Source organism: Elephantulus edwardii, unplaced genomic scaffold, assembly GCF_000299155.1.
Source record: "Elephantulus edwardii isolate Elephantulus edwardi_28Jun2011 unplaced genomic scaffold, EleEdw1.0 scaffold00025, whole genome shotgun sequence".
Classification (NCBI taxonomy): Eukaryota; Metazoa; Chordata; class Mammalia; order Macroscelidea; family Macroscelididae; genus Elephantulus; species Elephantulus edwardii.
This window is the reverse complement of record NW_006399775.1, coordinates 13,280,948-13,297,717: the sequence shown is the minus strand read 5'-3', so window position 1 is coordinate 13,297,717 and position 16,770 is coordinate 13,280,948. Positions and strand designations below refer to the sequence as shown.

The 16,770-nt window shown below is 38.3% G+C and overlaps 1 protein-coding gene across 1 annotated transcript in view; it reads right to left on the bottom strand.

The window, feature by feature from the left end:
* Positions 1-15,395, bottom strand: part of TRAPPC12 (trafficking protein particle complex 12) — a 169,699-nt gene extending 154,304 nt beyond the window's left edge. Inside the window, exons 1-2 of the mRNA XM_006882852.1 lie at positions 14,175-15,395; positions 2,417-2,533 (exon numbers count right to left, since the gene is read on the bottom strand). Of these exons, the coding sequence (XP_006882914.1) occupies positions 2,417-2,533; positions 14,175-15,395 (1,338 nt within the window). The remainder of the gene's footprint in view (positions 1-2,416; positions 2,534-14,174) is intronic.
* Between the last annotated feature and the right edge of the window lie 1,375 nt (positions 15,396-16,770).

The window sequence follows — 16,770 nt, the reverse complement described above, 5'->3', positions numbered from 1 at the left end:
TTTAATTATTTTATATAGGTTTGCATACAAAATTCATACACACTGTTTCATTTTTATACATTTTGTTTCACAAAGTCCTCTAACGTAAATTATGCTGCTGACCCAAAATTCTTGCTTCTGTTGCAGTTTGAATCCAGGCTCGAAAGGAGAAAGATGGGCAGTCTCCTTCCATTACAATTTACTACCTTTGATGTTTGATGGAAGGTCTACTATAAGTTAGAACTGACTTGTCAGCAATGAGTGAGCTTATAATACAAAAAATTTTTTCTTTTAACTATGAGACTGTACTTTTTGCTTCTCCAAAATAAACTTAAAAATATGACTTTCTTTTTTAGCTTTTAATTCATGATTAGTTTTCACCTGTGATTTAAATTTCTAAATTTTTCAATTATTTAATCTTTAGGAATCTTGAAGTCTAGGACAGGAGACTTTATTAAAATAGAGAAAAGCAAGATGGGAAGTTCAAAAAAAAGAAGTGAAATAAAGTAGGAAATAGTATTTTCTATTTTAAAGGCTGCAAAGTTAATACTTACTCCCTTTGTTCAACCAAATAAAATATTTGTGCATGGATGGATGCATCACTGAAAAGCAGTCATGGTAAAGTTTGAATTTCAAAGCTTTAGACAGTTTGTAGGAGCTCTCATTAATAAATTTAAGCATTGCATTTTTAAAATCATCAGTATACCACTTCCACTGAACATACATAGAAAGTATTTGAAAAGTAGCTTTGATAAACCTACACTAAGCCACCAGCTGGAGATTCTGAGAGTAATTATAGGATATATGAAAGACTCCATATTGGGGAAAGGTGAGAGGAATTCAGGACTATGATATGTGGCTATCATTTAAGTATTTGTTGCTGTTAAGTGCTGTTGAGTTGAGCATGACTCACTGTGACCCCCTGGTGTTAACTGCATTTGGGAAGAACATTCTCCCTAGTGGAATAGCACTGGTCAGTTTGCTGTACTGAGGTAACTTGTGGTTGCTGTGATGCTGAGCACTGCACCACTGGTGTGTCAAATGCCATAATGGTTACCCATGGTGGACAGTGTTTGGTGGAGCTCCCACATTAAAACAGGCTTTGAAGCAGGATTGGTATCCACTTCCTAAACAACATGCCTTTGGAAATTCTATAAATATTAGAAAAAGTAGGGGGAGCTCTGGTGGCCTAGTGGCAAGAAGCTGTACTGCAATCCCAGAGGAACACGGTTCGAATCCACCAGACGCTCTGCCGGAGAAAGAGGCGCAATATCCTCCTGTACCAGCCAGATCTGATTTGACGGTACACGCACACAAAATAAAAAAAAAATTTAAAAAAAATTAGAAAAAGGATGATAGTTTAGAGTGTTTAGCATTTGGCTATTTTCAGATTCCTGAATGAAACATATGATAAACTTCCATTGCTATTTCTTTAATAAGCTATAAAAACTAACCAATATGAATATTATCATATAGATTATAAATTAAAATAATTATGTATAGTACTGATTTTCCAGTATTCATGCATTTAAATAAGTATATTTATAGAATTTATGGCAAAATTTAGAGCTCTGGTGGGCTACTGGTAAGTAGTTGCACTGCCACTCTAAAGGTACCCAATTTGAATCCACCAGCTGCTCCAAAGCAGAAAGGTGAATAATCCTCTCCAATGTGATTTAATGCTTCTGACTAATAACTGGAGGGTCAGCAATGGGTCACTTCTGACTCAACGGTTCATAACAACAACCACAACCACATAGGCCAAATGGAGGAAATGTAATAATAAACAAGAATCTAAAGTTATTTACCTCAATTTATTTTGAATTTACCTCAATTTATTTGAATATATGTAATCAAAGTATATGCTACATCAACTACTTTGATCATTTAAAATAATGGCTTTAGGAAGAAATGAACATAAAATAATTAGCGTATTCATGTGACGGCTTTTGCTGCACAGGACTAGCACCTAATCCAACCAAATTCTATTTATGTGCAAAAGGAGCTAGATAATATATTCAAAGCCATTTACTTTTCAAAAATTCATTTACATTGTGTTATATACAATCTTTCATTTACATTTTGCTTCACAGTAATTTATATACTTGTATTTTATATAAAGACTATTGATCTATGCCTATTATTACCCTGTCTTTTCAAGTCTCCAATAAATCTTTTCTATACCTTTACCTCCTACCTCCACTTGTCACTAAACTCTGCTATCCTAGTAAGTTCTACCCTTCCCCCTTTTCAATTCCTTTTCTCCTTCCCCATTCCCCTTTAGGACAATTAGGCACATCTTACTAGTTATCCTTCTATTTTTACAAAAATGGTCTTATGCAGCATTTGTCCTTACTAGATTGACCCAGACTAAGGAAAATAATACGAAGGTGAGCACAACTTATAAATAAATACTGAAAAACAAATAGTTACTTACAATGAGCTGTTTCAATCCAACAAAAGACTGTTCTACTGAGTTGGCATTTAATACTTGTCTCTTTGCTGCAGCTTGTTCACCCAGGAAGCGGTGCATTAAATCTTTAACTGCATCTCCCTTAAAAGATTATATAAGAAAAATATGTTAAGACAATAAAAATTCACTCACTTAGCTAAACAGAACCTATGTTGTTGCTATGTGTCATCAAGTCGCCTGTGACTCATAGCGACCCTATGTACATTCACCTTGAATCTGTAACTAATCAAAATTTGTTTTCCCTGCAATTAATTAGAAGTTATACTAGCACAGTTATTAATAAATACATATTTTTAGAATTATTCTTTATTGAAAGAGAGATTAAGCTTTTACTGTCTTGATCAGGTAAGTTTTTTTTACCTTCTTTCTGAGACAAGTCAAAGTTTACAGATCAGACAGATACTCTAATGCAACCTATTTAAACATTTAACATATTTTATGACACTGATTATAATCCCCACATAGTATTAGCATTATTCCCATTCTCGGGGGTTCTTTTGTCCATTTATCTTTCTGACCTCTCCTTTGCTGCGCTTATTCATGGGCAAATGTTACCCTTTTGCTTTTGTCTGTTTGATTGTTCAAAGGACTACTTCCTTGGTATTACCGTTCGCCTAAAAAAAATCTGTCTGTTGTTTGGCTGAAAGTTATGCCATTGAGGCGAGTTCAATTTATGGCTCAACGGGCAAGTAAAGGCTACAGTCTTAGGGGTTCCACCAGTCTGTCAGGAAGGAAGCCTGATCATCTTTAGGCTTTTTGAATTTCAGTTTACATTTATCTCCTATTCTATGGAGAACCCTCTATTATAATTCCTTTCAGAGTAGTCAGCAGCGATCGCCGAGTACCATCCAGGTCTACTAGTCTTGGTCATGGAAGTACAGGTCTGTAAGTTCTATTAGTGTTACAGACTAATTCCCAGGTGGGTTTTTTTTTTTTTATTTTCTTCATTCTTCCTTGCTCCAGACAGAGATGTGTGGCTGCACCTTTCATGGTCTTGAAAAGCTTTTAAGTCTCTAGTCACTATTGGAATGAGGAGTGGCATCCACTTCCTAAATATCATACCTCCAGAAACTCTATGAACTTTGATGGTAAATTATTATAATGAAATGTGCAAAGAGCTTGAGTTAGAAAATCAAAAGGGCCAAACTCGCTTGGCATTTCTTAAGTTGGAAGAACTGAAGAACAAATTTAAGCCTCAAGTTGCAATACTTAAGGATGTTTTGGGCAGAATATTAAATAACCCACAAAGTATTGAAAGAAGATGGAAGGAGTATACAGAGTCACAGTAACAAAAAGAATTGGCTGACACTGAAGAATTTAATGAAACAAGGTATAAACAAGAGCCTGTGATGAAGGAAGAAGTTCAAGTTGCTCTGAAAGAAATGGCAAAAAAACAAGGCTCTAGGAATTTACGGCATACCAATTGACATATTTCAACAGATGCTCTCCTGCATGCATATGTCAGGTTGTGCCAAGAAATCCAAAGGGCAACCACCAGGCCAACTGACTGGAAGAGATCCATATTTATTCCCATTCCAAAGACAGGTGACTGACAGAGTAAAGAAATTATTGAACAGGATCATTTATATCGCATGCAAGATTCTGCTAAAAATTATGCAAAACCAACTAGAATAGCACATCAACAGAACGCTGTTAGATGTGCAGGCTGGGTTTAAAAGCGGTCATAGTACTAGGGATAATACAGCTAATGTCCGGTGGATCTTGGCTGAAAGCAGAGAGTACCAGAGGAATTGTGTTTTATTTGCTAAACAAAAGCATTGGATTTTGTGGATCACAACTACTGTGGCTGATTCTGAGAAGAACAGGAAACCCTGGACACTTGATTGTGTTTATGTGAAATTTATACTTGGACAAGGAGGTAGTCATCAGAACAGAGCAAGAAAACACTGCATGATTCAAAATCCAGAAGGGTGAATGCCAGGGATGTGTCCTATCTCCATATCTGTTCCATCTATATGCAGAACAGACCACCCTGGAGGCTAGGGGTATGAGGAGGAATGTGACATCAGGATTGGCGGAAGACTCACCCGAAGCACTTAGTGCAGAAGGTCAAGGACTGGAGTCTTAAATATAGATCGAATCTGAACATCAAGAAAACAAAGATTTGCACCACTGGGCTGACTGGCAGTATCATGAAGAGACTGAGATTATTAACAGCTTCAGTTTGGAAATGAAAAGATGAATTGTATTGGAAAGTCCGCTGTCAGGGACCTCTTCAGAGAACTGAAGAGCAATGATGTCAGTCTGAAGACTAAGCGTGCCTGATCCAGGCCATGGTCTTCACCATTACTTGCTATGCATCAGAAAGCTGGACAAAGACTAGGGATGATAGAAAGAGAACTGATGCCTTTGAGTGGTGGTGCTGAAGAAGAGTACTGAATATACTATGGACTACTAGGAGAACAAACAGGTTTGCCCTAGAGAAGATGAAACCAGGCTGGTCCTTGGAGGCAAGGATTCAAAACTTTGGGCATTTTGCAAGGAGGGACCAGTCTTTAGAGAGGGATATCATGCTTGGGAGGGTGGAGGGACAGTGTAAAAGAGGAAGATCCTAGATGAGGTGGATTAACTCAGTGACTAGAATAATGGGGTAGGTTTGTCAGAAACTATAAGGTTGGCACAGGATAGAGCAGGGTTCAGAGCTGGTGTACCTAGTGTTGCTATGAGTCCCAAATGACTCAATGGCACATAACAATAAGAACAACAAAGCAAAGAACAAAATTAAGTCGGTAAGATGATGGACTTTACAGAAAGCCCCATTCATTAGTCTGACGTGACACTGCTGGAGAAAAGGGTTCACAATGACCAATAGGATAAAACATGTGAAGGGATAGGACTAAATAGCATTGCTCAAACAGTAGCAATTTACTAACAAGGATTGGCTAGACATAGAAGTCTTTAGGGCTAAGAAAATCAAGTTACCACAGATTTTAGGGGCTGACCTTAATTTCAATGCCAATACTCCCAAGTGCAAAGCAAAATAAAGACTCCCTTCTCCCAATATGTACTTGATAACTTTAGACAGCCTCTTCCTCTGTTTGCCATGATGAGGTCCATATTAACTTTGCAAAAGGAAATTTCTATTTTATAAGCAGACTCGTCAGATTGTATGGATCTATTTTATTGTTATACATTGCTCAATTGTTCTGACTGAAAGACCCTACAGGTAAGAGTAGAACCACTTCATACAGTTTCACAAAGCTGTATATCTTTAGGGAAATGGATTGCCATGCCTTTCTTCTACAGACTGGTGGGTAGCTTCGAACTTTAGACTGGCTAGTAACCAAATGGTTTACCACTGTGTAACCAGGGCACCTTATACTGATTTGTAGCACGGTTTATGATGACTTGGAATGCCCAAGGGGGGAAAAAAATCTCTTTAGCTGCTGTGAAATATGGTATGCTCCACAGAAGGAAACCTAGGTTATTAGCATTTATAAGCTGATTTAATTCCCCACGGTGAAAAGAGAAAGGTAAAACATGTCAGAGCTAGAATTTACCAATTTTAATGACATAGGGGAACAAGGGTCCCATCATGCTAATGCATTAAGAAAGCTGTAACGATCCACAGGCTTAAGCACTATTTTGGTGGCTGCATCACAGGGTTGTAGAAAGAATCCTAAGAATATGGGAAATGCTCTGAAGACTTAATGCGTCTGCATATCAGCGTGAGCATAGTTCACTGAGGCACCGTGCCCACTGCTGAGGGGCTGACCTGCCAAGACGAAGTAGCAATGCATATGCAATGAAACAGTCCTCTTAAAGGTGTTGATGTACAGAGGGGAATTTGTCAGAGTGGCATGAGGACAAAGAGCTGTGACATGAGAAAGCTCTGAAACATCTATCTCCCTTTCAGAGGTGCCAGTGCCCTCGAAAAGGTGCTGGGGTTGAGGAGCAGCTGCTCTGAGGTTACTGAAATGTACTGTGACAGGACTCAGAGGCAGCCCAGAGTCAGCCTGACCTTCCTGTGACATGCAGCTCTCGGCTTCCAGCAGGGCATGTGGGGCGCTGCTCAAGAGCATCCTTGAGGGCTGCTGACAGAGAAATATAAGCACAAAAGCCCCAAGGTCTCCAGAACTCCCTAGTGAGCCTCAGAGAGAACAAAAACTAGGACAACCTCAAGAGGGGGTGGAACAAAGCCTAAATCTCTCCATCTCAGTTAGCAAAAAAACCTGCCTTTTAACCACAGGAAAGCTAATGCCATTACTGCAGGTGGACAACAGGAGAGCTAATGGCGACTGAGGATGAAGGGAAAATCAATGTGGAAATGTCTCCTGCGTAGACTTCACAACTGTCCCAGTTCCCTTCCTATTGTTTTCCTATTCTTGTTGGGGGAAATAAAAAGCATCGAAGTAGGTCCACTTACAAGAAAGGTTATTTCAATCTTTTGCTATTTTCCCAAATGGTGACAGTAGGGAGAAGGAAAAAAAAAGCAATACATATACCATGTTAGCAAGAGATGCAGAAAAGCTGCTGAAATTGTCTGCTTTTCCCCTTTATGCTGACACCCTTCTACTGAGAAAAAGGAGCTGACAGCCTGTGGCAGTAGGGATTCTGGTGGCTTTAGGTCACACATCTATTTCTTCCCCTGGGTGCAAAACTTGATGCTTAAAGAGGCCAAACTACACATCTTCTTCTATTAGGACAAAGATCTAGAAGCAGCAATTTTATAATTTTTGCTCTTAGGGAATAAGGTGAAATACTTCAAATGCCAGAGCCACAAAAACAGCTAACTGATCTAGGAGGGATAATTAAAGGGCAAAATAAAAAGAGCTCAGACATATGGTTCCATAAAGCTTTGCAAGAAAGCAAGTTACATGAGACAAAGAACATTACATTATCTGAGCCAGAGGAGCAGCGAAATAGGCAAAGAGCATAATCAAATCTTAATGCTAGCAAAGGAAGACCCATTTAATTCCTCCATCCTTGCTGCATTCTCAATTAATGAGGCCACATTGCGAAAATCTTCTACTCTTAAAATTCCCTGTTAGTTAACATTTTAGTTACCAAGGAAGTTCCTAAGATAGAAGCATATGGATAGCTAACAAACATTCTGCTTTCGAAAGCTCAAAGATGTGTCAAAATATCAAAGACAAATTTAACTTTTGCCCTGGCCGTGTAGTAGGTTAAGTGTTGAGTTGCTAACTGAAAGGTTGGCAGTTAGAACTCATGTGGGGTTAGGGCAGAGAGAGAAGTAAGAGGAAGTATCCTCCCATTAAGAGTTACACCCTCATGAACCAGATGGAAGGATTGAGTTGGAATAAACTCAAAGGCAGTAATTCTGGTTCCTGAGACTAAAGTAAAGGCTACTAATGACCTTCTAGAATTATGTTACCATTTAATGCATATGTACGGATGGTTGTAGTAGTGGACACCTGCGAATCCCTGGCTATTTCTAGGAATTTTATTGATTGTTATGAGCTGATGTGAATCTGTTGGTAGTGCAAATGGTTACTGGCTCATCTGCTAAATGAAAGTGTGTGGGTCTGAGTCCACCCATAGTTAATTCAAAATAAAGGCCTGGCAATCTACTCCAAAAATCAGCTACTGTGTATCTGATGAAACACAGTTCTAGTCTGATACATATGGGGCCATCATGAATAGGAATCAACCCAAAGGGAACTGATTTATGTTGCTGTAGGTTTCCAGTGGGCTGCACTTGGAATTGATTGATCCAGAACACAATAGATTCCCTCAAATCAGCAACACGTGAAAGCCTACTTTATCTGTGGCAACATCAGGGGAATGTAAGGGACAACACCATGTGAACGAGCCATGGCATCTGGCAATAGAGAATGACACTTCTTTCTTCTACACAGAAGCATTATGGAAAAGAATGTGGCTGATTTACGGCTATCAGACAATAAATAGTAGGTCTGTTCATTTTCTGCAAAGCTGCAATAGTCTCACTCAGTAGACTCTTCTGAGTTTTAAAGGCCAAAGACAAAATTGAACTCAAAGCAGTGAATTCAAAGTGTAGATGGGCTTTACTCTTTAGGGAACCTAATAAACAAGTAGTGGTGGCACAGTTTCATGAAAAGATAGCAATATTGTATAAAAAAAGAATATGTTTTCTACAAAAGTTCCAGAGACTAGGGAAATGAACCTATTACTGCTGGAAGCTGATCCTCTAGCCATCATGTTTGCTTTCTCCCAAGGAAAGTAAGCTACTTGAGCAAATAAACAAAAACAAAATCAAAGTCCAAACTTGATTGAGCAGCATGATGAATATAATTAATGTCACTGAATTGTGCATATGAAGATTGTCAAAATTACAAATGGTTTTCTTTTGGATTTTTAGATGTAAAATACACACCCACAAAAGAGGCGGGGGAACCCCAAAACCTCCAAACTTGAGAATGTGGAGACGTTAAAACCCTAATAAATTGCTACTGTACTGGTAAAATGGCGCTACTATTTTGGTAAACAGCTTGACAATTCCTTTACATGCTAACAAAGAATTATCATATGACCTGTTGATTCTATTTCTAGGTATGAACACAAGATAAATGAAAAGCCATGCAGAAACTTGAGCATGAATGTTCACAGCAGTATTATGTGTAATAGCCAAAAAGTAAAACCAATCCAAACATCTACCAACTAATTAGTGGATAAATAAAATGAGACATATCAAAGCAATGCAATATTGGTTAGAACAAAAATAAGTGATGAGAGTGATCCAAAGTTAACTGTGGTGATATTTATAAAACTCTATGACTATACTAAAAACATTACATTGTATGCTTTAAATAGGTACATTGTATGGCATGTATATTAACCACAATAAAGCCAAAACCAAAAGCAAATTTACTGTCTCTTAAAACCTAGGAGGGTCAGATAGGTGTTGGTTCTGCCTCAGTGGCACACAACAACATCAACAACAGGACGACAGGTTATTAGCAAAGTAAAAATCTGAAACCAGTTCTCTCAATTTGAAGCCATTTCTTTATGCACATGATTAGGCACTTTCTGAGAAAAGGTAAAAGGTTCTTTGTTCCTCTTAATTCTCCAGTTACTGTGGCCTAAAATTAAGCTATTTGTTCTTTAGTTCTCTGGCTTAAACACAAACTTTTTAAGGTAAACACAATTAGTCACTTAAACAGTAGATAGAAATGTAAATGAAAGAACCTAGAACCAAGACACATAGGTTTTGAATTCTGATGGTGATGTTTCCATATACCTGAAGCAATCTGCTCTTATCTCTATGCAAAACATTTCATTATAATTGTCCATTTACAAGACTTTTCCCCCCAACATCTTGTTGTAAATTCTCCTAATTATCTCTCACTAAAATAATGATTATCTGGAACAGGTGATTCATTGTCAAATGAATGCATCACCTTGATCTTCATCTCCTTATAAAAAAAATGAGCAATCAGACTGGACAACAAATTTCTAACTTCTTTTTAAGGAATAAGTACTTTTCATTTCTTGTAAGCTTTGAGCTCAAGGATGGTAGAAGATACAGTGATTGCTATCTTTGGCTTTGAGGAGATTTCCAGAGTTTCAGACAAGAGGTCTCTTAGCCATCAAGCAAAGTGGTTTAACAATGATGGTGGTGCTATGCTGCCATAATGGTTAAGTACTTGGCTGCTGTGGAGAAAAGATTTCTGCTCTGTCTTTTTCACAGACTAGAAAATTCTGTGAGGCAATTCTAGTCTGTGATATAGTGTCACTATGAATCCGCATCAACTTGACAGCACACAACAGTATATGCTCCCCGATGCTGTTGTTGCTATGAGCTTTCAAGGAGGATTCAATTCATATTTGACCACTGACCCTGCAGTGGGTGTTCAGAGGCTGAAAATCCCATGGGAGGAGACTGGACTGACTGGTGGATTCAAACTACTTGGTTTTGCACTCCAGTGCAAGTCCTCACCATTGAGCCATTAGAGCTTCCTTGCTCCCAGATAGAGCCTATAAAATTCAAACAGCTGGCAGAGTGTAAGGGGTCAAGTGGGAGAAAAAGGAGAAAAAGGGGGAGGAGGAAAAAGTAGAGATGATGGAAATAACCAGCTCAAAAAATGTGTATGTCAGGTTTCTAGATCTACCAGCAGGCCTGAGGAGCCCACAGCGATACACTGTGATACAGGGCTAAAATGCAAAATTCCTTTACTACTGAAATACTGATGCCATGATTTTTGCTTGTTTTGTTGCTTTTGCTTTATTTCATTTTCTATGTTTCAAGAACAAATTCACACAATTCTCTAGCTTTCTTTTCTTATTCACTTAAAACTTCTGAGCCATCTATTCCTACATATTTTAACTTATTCTCTTTATGAGTAAATTCCACCTACAACTGTAATTAGTTGAAAATAATGACCTTTATTATTATTATTGTTGTTAATACATATTCATTTTAATAGCCTTCTTAGATGGCCATGGAAATCTCTTAATAAATTAATTTTTAAATTTAAATGTTGATCTTTTAGGAAAAGGATTTTTAATAAGAAAACAAGATAAACAATATAGAAAATAATTCAAATGTTTTATAAACTTCAATTCATAGCAAATGCTTTAACATTAACAAGGAGGCATTTTAAAACTATGATGTACATAGAAGGTTAACAGAGGAACTATTCTTTGTTGGCGTTGTTTACCATCAAGTTGCAAACGACCCATGGCTGACCCTCCAGCAGGTTTTCAGAAGCAGTTAATCACATGGGAGGAGACTGACCATCCTTCTCCCAAGGAGTGGTTGGTGTCCTTGAACTGCGTGCCTTGAGATGGCAGTGCTGTTTCTTCCCACTTGGCCACCAGAGCTCCCTTTTTCTTTGTTATACTAGTCTAAAATTCTCTGACAAACTTGGCATTTAAGATAAATCTTAAAATGTTTATTTTTGACTAAGAATTAAAAAAAAATCTTTTAAGAAGTATAGACGTTTGTAGTACAGTGACTAAGCACCCAGCTATTAATGGAAAGGCTGGTGGTCTGGATTCACCAGTCACTCTGAGGGATAACTCTGCAGGGGCGATAAAGATCTGAAAAAACACTAGATAAACAAATTTCTTAATCTATTGCATTTGTTATAAGTGAATGTAAAGAGTTAAAATTTTTATCTTTCCTGGGGTTTTTGAAGAAACCACTGTAAATTTCAAGAGTTATGACAAGCATAAGAATGTAAGGCAAAGAAAAAAAGAAGGCTGGCTTCTGAGCATAAGCAACTGATGCTCCCATATACACTCACAAAGTTATTTCACAGTGATTGAGAGCCGTGAGTGGGGACAGAAGTCATTAGTTGTTGTTGTTGTTATGTGCCGTCGAGTCGTTTGTGACTCATAGCGACCCTATGTACAACAACCCTAAACCCTGCTCTATCCTGTGCCAATCGCATTGCCTCTGACACACCATCCCGATTACCGCAGTCACTGAATCAATCCACCTCACAGAGGGTCTTCCCCTCCTGTGCTGTCCCTCTACCCTACGAAGCATGATGTCCCTCTCCAAGGACCGGTCCCTTCTTATAACATGTCCAAAGTATGTTAGATGGAGTCTCAGAATCCTTGCCTCCAAGGAGTAGCCTGGTTTAACCCTCTCCAGGATGGATCTGTAGAAACTTTAAAACTATGAGGAGAGAAATCACAAATCCTTTGCATTTTACTAGAGGGCAGTGGTGGCTCAGAGGTAAAATTATTATTATTATTTTTTAATTTTTATTTATTTATTTATTTTTATGTGTGTACCGTCAAATTGGATCTGACTGGTACAGGAGGTGATTGTTCCTCCTTCTTCAGCAGAGCATCTGGTGGATTTGAACTGCGCACCTCTGGGATTGCAGTGCAGTTTCCTGCTACTATGCCACCAGAGCTCGCCAGAGGTATAATTCTTGCCTTTCAGGTAGGAGAGTTACATCTGAGTCCAGACAATGCATCACAAGTATAATCACTACACGTCTGTCAGTGAGGATGAGCATTCTGATATAGCGCTGAAGAGGTTTCTGTAGTGATTCCAGACTCAGACAGACTAGCGAGAAAGGTTTGAAAAATCAGCCAGCAAAGACTATGGATCACAAGGTTCAACCCTACTGAGTATGGGGTTGCAGTAAGTTGGGGGGACGGGGTGCTGACTGTATGACACTTAAAAACAACAAACACAATTTACTTACAAATCAGTCAGAGTTGCTTTGGAGCTAATTCTGCCTGGTGACACAGGGTTTTCAATGGCTGATTTTTCAGGCGTAGATTGCTAGGCTTTTCTTTTGTGGCTGTTTCTGGGTAAATAAACACAAGTTTCCCAAGTTTTAATTTAGCGGCTGAGTGCAATAACTGCACCACACAAAGATTTCTTATAAAATGAGACTATTTGATTTGATCTAGTGAGACTAGCATGCTTTCAGAACTTGTGTTTCTCAACTCATGAATTACTAACATTTTGGGCAGGATAATGCTTTACTCTCTGATATAACCAAGCCAGCCACTGCAAGATTCAGCTCTATCTACCAAGGAACACTTGCTCTCCCTAATCCTTCTGACAACCAAAATGAAATCTCTACATACTTCCCAATGCTGCCTAGAACCTTCGGAGTGTAGAACCCTGTTGAAAAAAGAAAACAAACATGCAAAGCACAGTCCAAACCAATCCCATCGCTTCCAATTGAGCAGAACTGCTCTATATAATGTTTCCAGAGACTTGTGACCTTTTGGAAGTAGACCACCAAGACTGCCTTCTAAAGTAACTCTCAGTGAATTTGAACCATGGACTCTTGGATTGGTATTTTCACATCTACAACCCAGAGACTCCTGTGTTAGGCTTCTTCTCCCTGGCAATCTTGGATGTTTCTCCTCAATTACAACCAGAGAAAAAATAAACAGCAAACAAGAGAGAGTTCAAAATGGCAATATTAGAAGCCTGACTTAGAAATAGAACAGAAATAGCTCAAATTATAAAATACTTAAACCTATAAATATCCTTTCTGTATCAGGTATGTTGAACGTTTAACAAATTTATTTTTTTTCAGATTTCTTAAAAAGGGATTTATCATTTACTCTAACTCAAGTGAACTGAATATAAAATTTAGAACTACACTAGAGAATATGATATACAATATATATCTTGGACAAAAGTTATACAGGTGTACAGGTCTTTCGTTCATAGGGTCACTATGAGTCGCCTCCGACTCGATGGCACTTAACAACAACAAATATATCTTGGAGGGCGCTCTGGTAGCTTAATGATAAGGAGTTGTGTAGGCAAGCCAAAATCCACCAGCTGCTCTGTGGGAGAAAGATTTGCAATCTTCTCCTCTGTGATTTGCTGCCCCTAAAAACCTACTGCAGAGTCAGTAATGAGTTGGTTCTTATCTCATGGTACTCAACAACAACTTATGTGTCTTGCTGGTGTTTCTGAAATTATGAGTAGGTTTTTAAAAAATTTTTTTACTTCATTTTTATTATTTTTTGTGCATATACCATCAAATCAGATCTGACTGGTATAGGAGGAAATTGTCCCTCCTTCTCCAGCAGAGCATCTGGTTGAGAAGACTTTTAAATCAGGGAAATAAAACATTTCAAACTACCTACTGATATAATTATAAAAACTCTTACAATCAGCATCTTAGTGACTGTTGAAAAATACTCCTTAGTCTTTTTAAAAAATCATGTAGAAACAGGTTACAAGGAAAGACATAAGCTCAGAATAATGTTTCTTTCATTGAAAAGATTTCTATTAGAAAAGTGCCTTATAAAACATCCCACATCTTACCTGAATATTGTCAAACTTTAAGCCAGGCATGGTGAGATTCTCTTTGTCTATGAACACTGTACTATACTGTTGAGTTGCTACAGAAATCAAAACATTCCTTGTCCCCTCACTAGGAAGCCAAGCATCATTTCTTCGGTCCATTTCACTCATATTCAGGGCTGTGGCAAAGGGGTCATCACTCCCTGCAAATACTGCTTGTATCTGTGAAAATGGTTTTGGAGATTGAGAAATTTCTAGAGAAGCTGTGGAAATACCCGATTCTGATCTTTCAATGCCTGGAGAGTAAGAAAGGCCCGCAGAATCAGGGGATTTATCTCCCCCTGGAGTAGTGAGTGAAGACAATTTTTCTGGTACAGAAGAGCCTGCATTAGGATTACTGACAGAAATGAAAGTGGATGTAGTAAATGAATCAAAGAAGTCAGAAGCCAAGGAACTCGTGTTGGTTGTATCTCCAAAAAATTTACTCAGGCTGGGACTTGGCTGAACCACCTGAGGTGGTGTCTTGGATGAAGTTTCACTTGCACTGCTGAAACTAGGAGATTTTACCATCTGAGACTCAAAGCCGTCATGGAGAAATAAGTGAGGCTGGGAATTTGTTGTATTTGATTGACTGAAAATGGTACACACAGGGACAGGCTCATCTTTAGAGGATGACTGACTAGAAGATATTTCTGATACCTGTTCTTCTGGATTAGTTTTTTCATCAGTTGGGGCTGAGTCAGCTGTCTCTTCAGTTTCAAACATGGGCATATCTTTTACTTCCTGTGGTGGGTCTTCTTTCAAAGAAGCTCTGCTATCAGAGGTCATGTCAGAGACATCTTTAGGGGTATCATCACGGTCAGTTCCACTGTTATTACTGAGAGTATCAATATCTTCTTTATCAATCTTTTCCATTCTGTTATCAGCTTTGCTTTCTACAGGCTCTACAACATCCTGCAAACAGCCAAGTTCACCCACATCATCTTCACTGTTGTTAGGAGAGTCAGAAATGAGAACACTTTCCATCATGTGTTCATTAAGCTTATCTAAGAAATTATTAGAATCTTCTGATATGGTCTCATTCTCTTCAGACTCGAATTCATCTCCACCGAGATCAATGGTTTCCTCATGAAAAAGAAGCTGCCCTTGTCCTTCCTGAGTCACCTGAGGAGTCTCTGATCCCACCTCAGCTGGAGGAGACGTCTCGGTCATGTTCTGGTTAGTACCACTGACATTTTCCATAGCTGCCTGAAACAAAGACAAACATTAAATCAACCTCATCAGTTTTGAATCTGTTATTAAGCAAACCTACTATTATTATTAAAATTGTTTTTAATTACAAATAGAGCTTATATACTAAGTAATTTAAAATGCAAAAATTTTTTTCAGCCTTTGAATGAGAAGCCCAAGACCCTTCTCATTCTTTACGTTAGTTGTAAGTACTTGAGGCATTCCCAAGTCAATACAACCAATGAGTCTCCTTGATCTCTCTTGAGCTTATGTTGTCTACCTAGTTCTGAGAATTCAAGACAGTGAGGATGGCATTAGCAAAAATTCAGCAGGGAGAAGACAAAGGCATTTTCACTATGCAGTGATTACTGAAGCTTATACAAAGAATCAATAATATTTATTAATCTCTTATTACATGCCAGGCTTGTTTCCAAGTACTTCACATATGTTTTCTTATTTAACCCTCACAGCTTCCTTATGATATAGCTGCTATCATTTTTTCCTATTATGAAGATTAAATAAACTGAGGAATACAGATCAGACAGACTGTTCAAACTCATACAGCAAGTAAGTGGAAAAATCAAAACATTTAAGCTAAAGCTGAAATGTTGAGTACAATGTGGATGACAGAGGGTCACAGAATGAGGTACGGATTTTGAACTTCAACAAAAAGTATGTTTCTTTTCCTGAAAAACTTTTTTTGAGGGTGTGGGAGGTAAAATTATATACTTGGCAACAACATGATAGATGGAAAAAGGATTGAAATTGTCAATGATTTCATCTTAGTTGGAGCTACAATAGACATTCATGGTGTCAGCAGTGAGGAGACACATAAAGTCCACTCTAAGAGACCTCTTCAGAATAAAGAAGAGCAATGATGTCAGTTTGAAGACTAAGGTGTACCAAATTGAGTCCATGGTCTTTTCAATCACTTGCTATGTACCTAAGGGATGTACAATGAATTAGGATGACATAGGAATTGATGCCTTTGAATTGTGGTGTTGGAAAACTGCACTGAATATCCCATGGATTGCCAAAAAGCAAACAGATACATCTTGGGAAAAGTGCAGCCAGAGTGCTCCTTGGTGCCATGACGAAGCATCATCTTAACTTATTTTGGGCATGCTGCTATGAGAGGCCATTCCTTTTGAATGGGAGATCATTTTGGAAAAGTGGAGGGTTGATGAAAGAGAAGAAGACCCTCAACAAGGTAGACTGACATAGTGACTGTAGCAATCGGCTCAAGTGTATCAGAGATTATCAAGATAGCAGAGGACAGGGAAGGGTTTCAGGTCAGTTATTCATAGGATTGCTATGCATCATACTGGATTCGACAACGATTACTTACATAGTGAACAAATTCAAGTTAACCCTTTCATGACTGTAG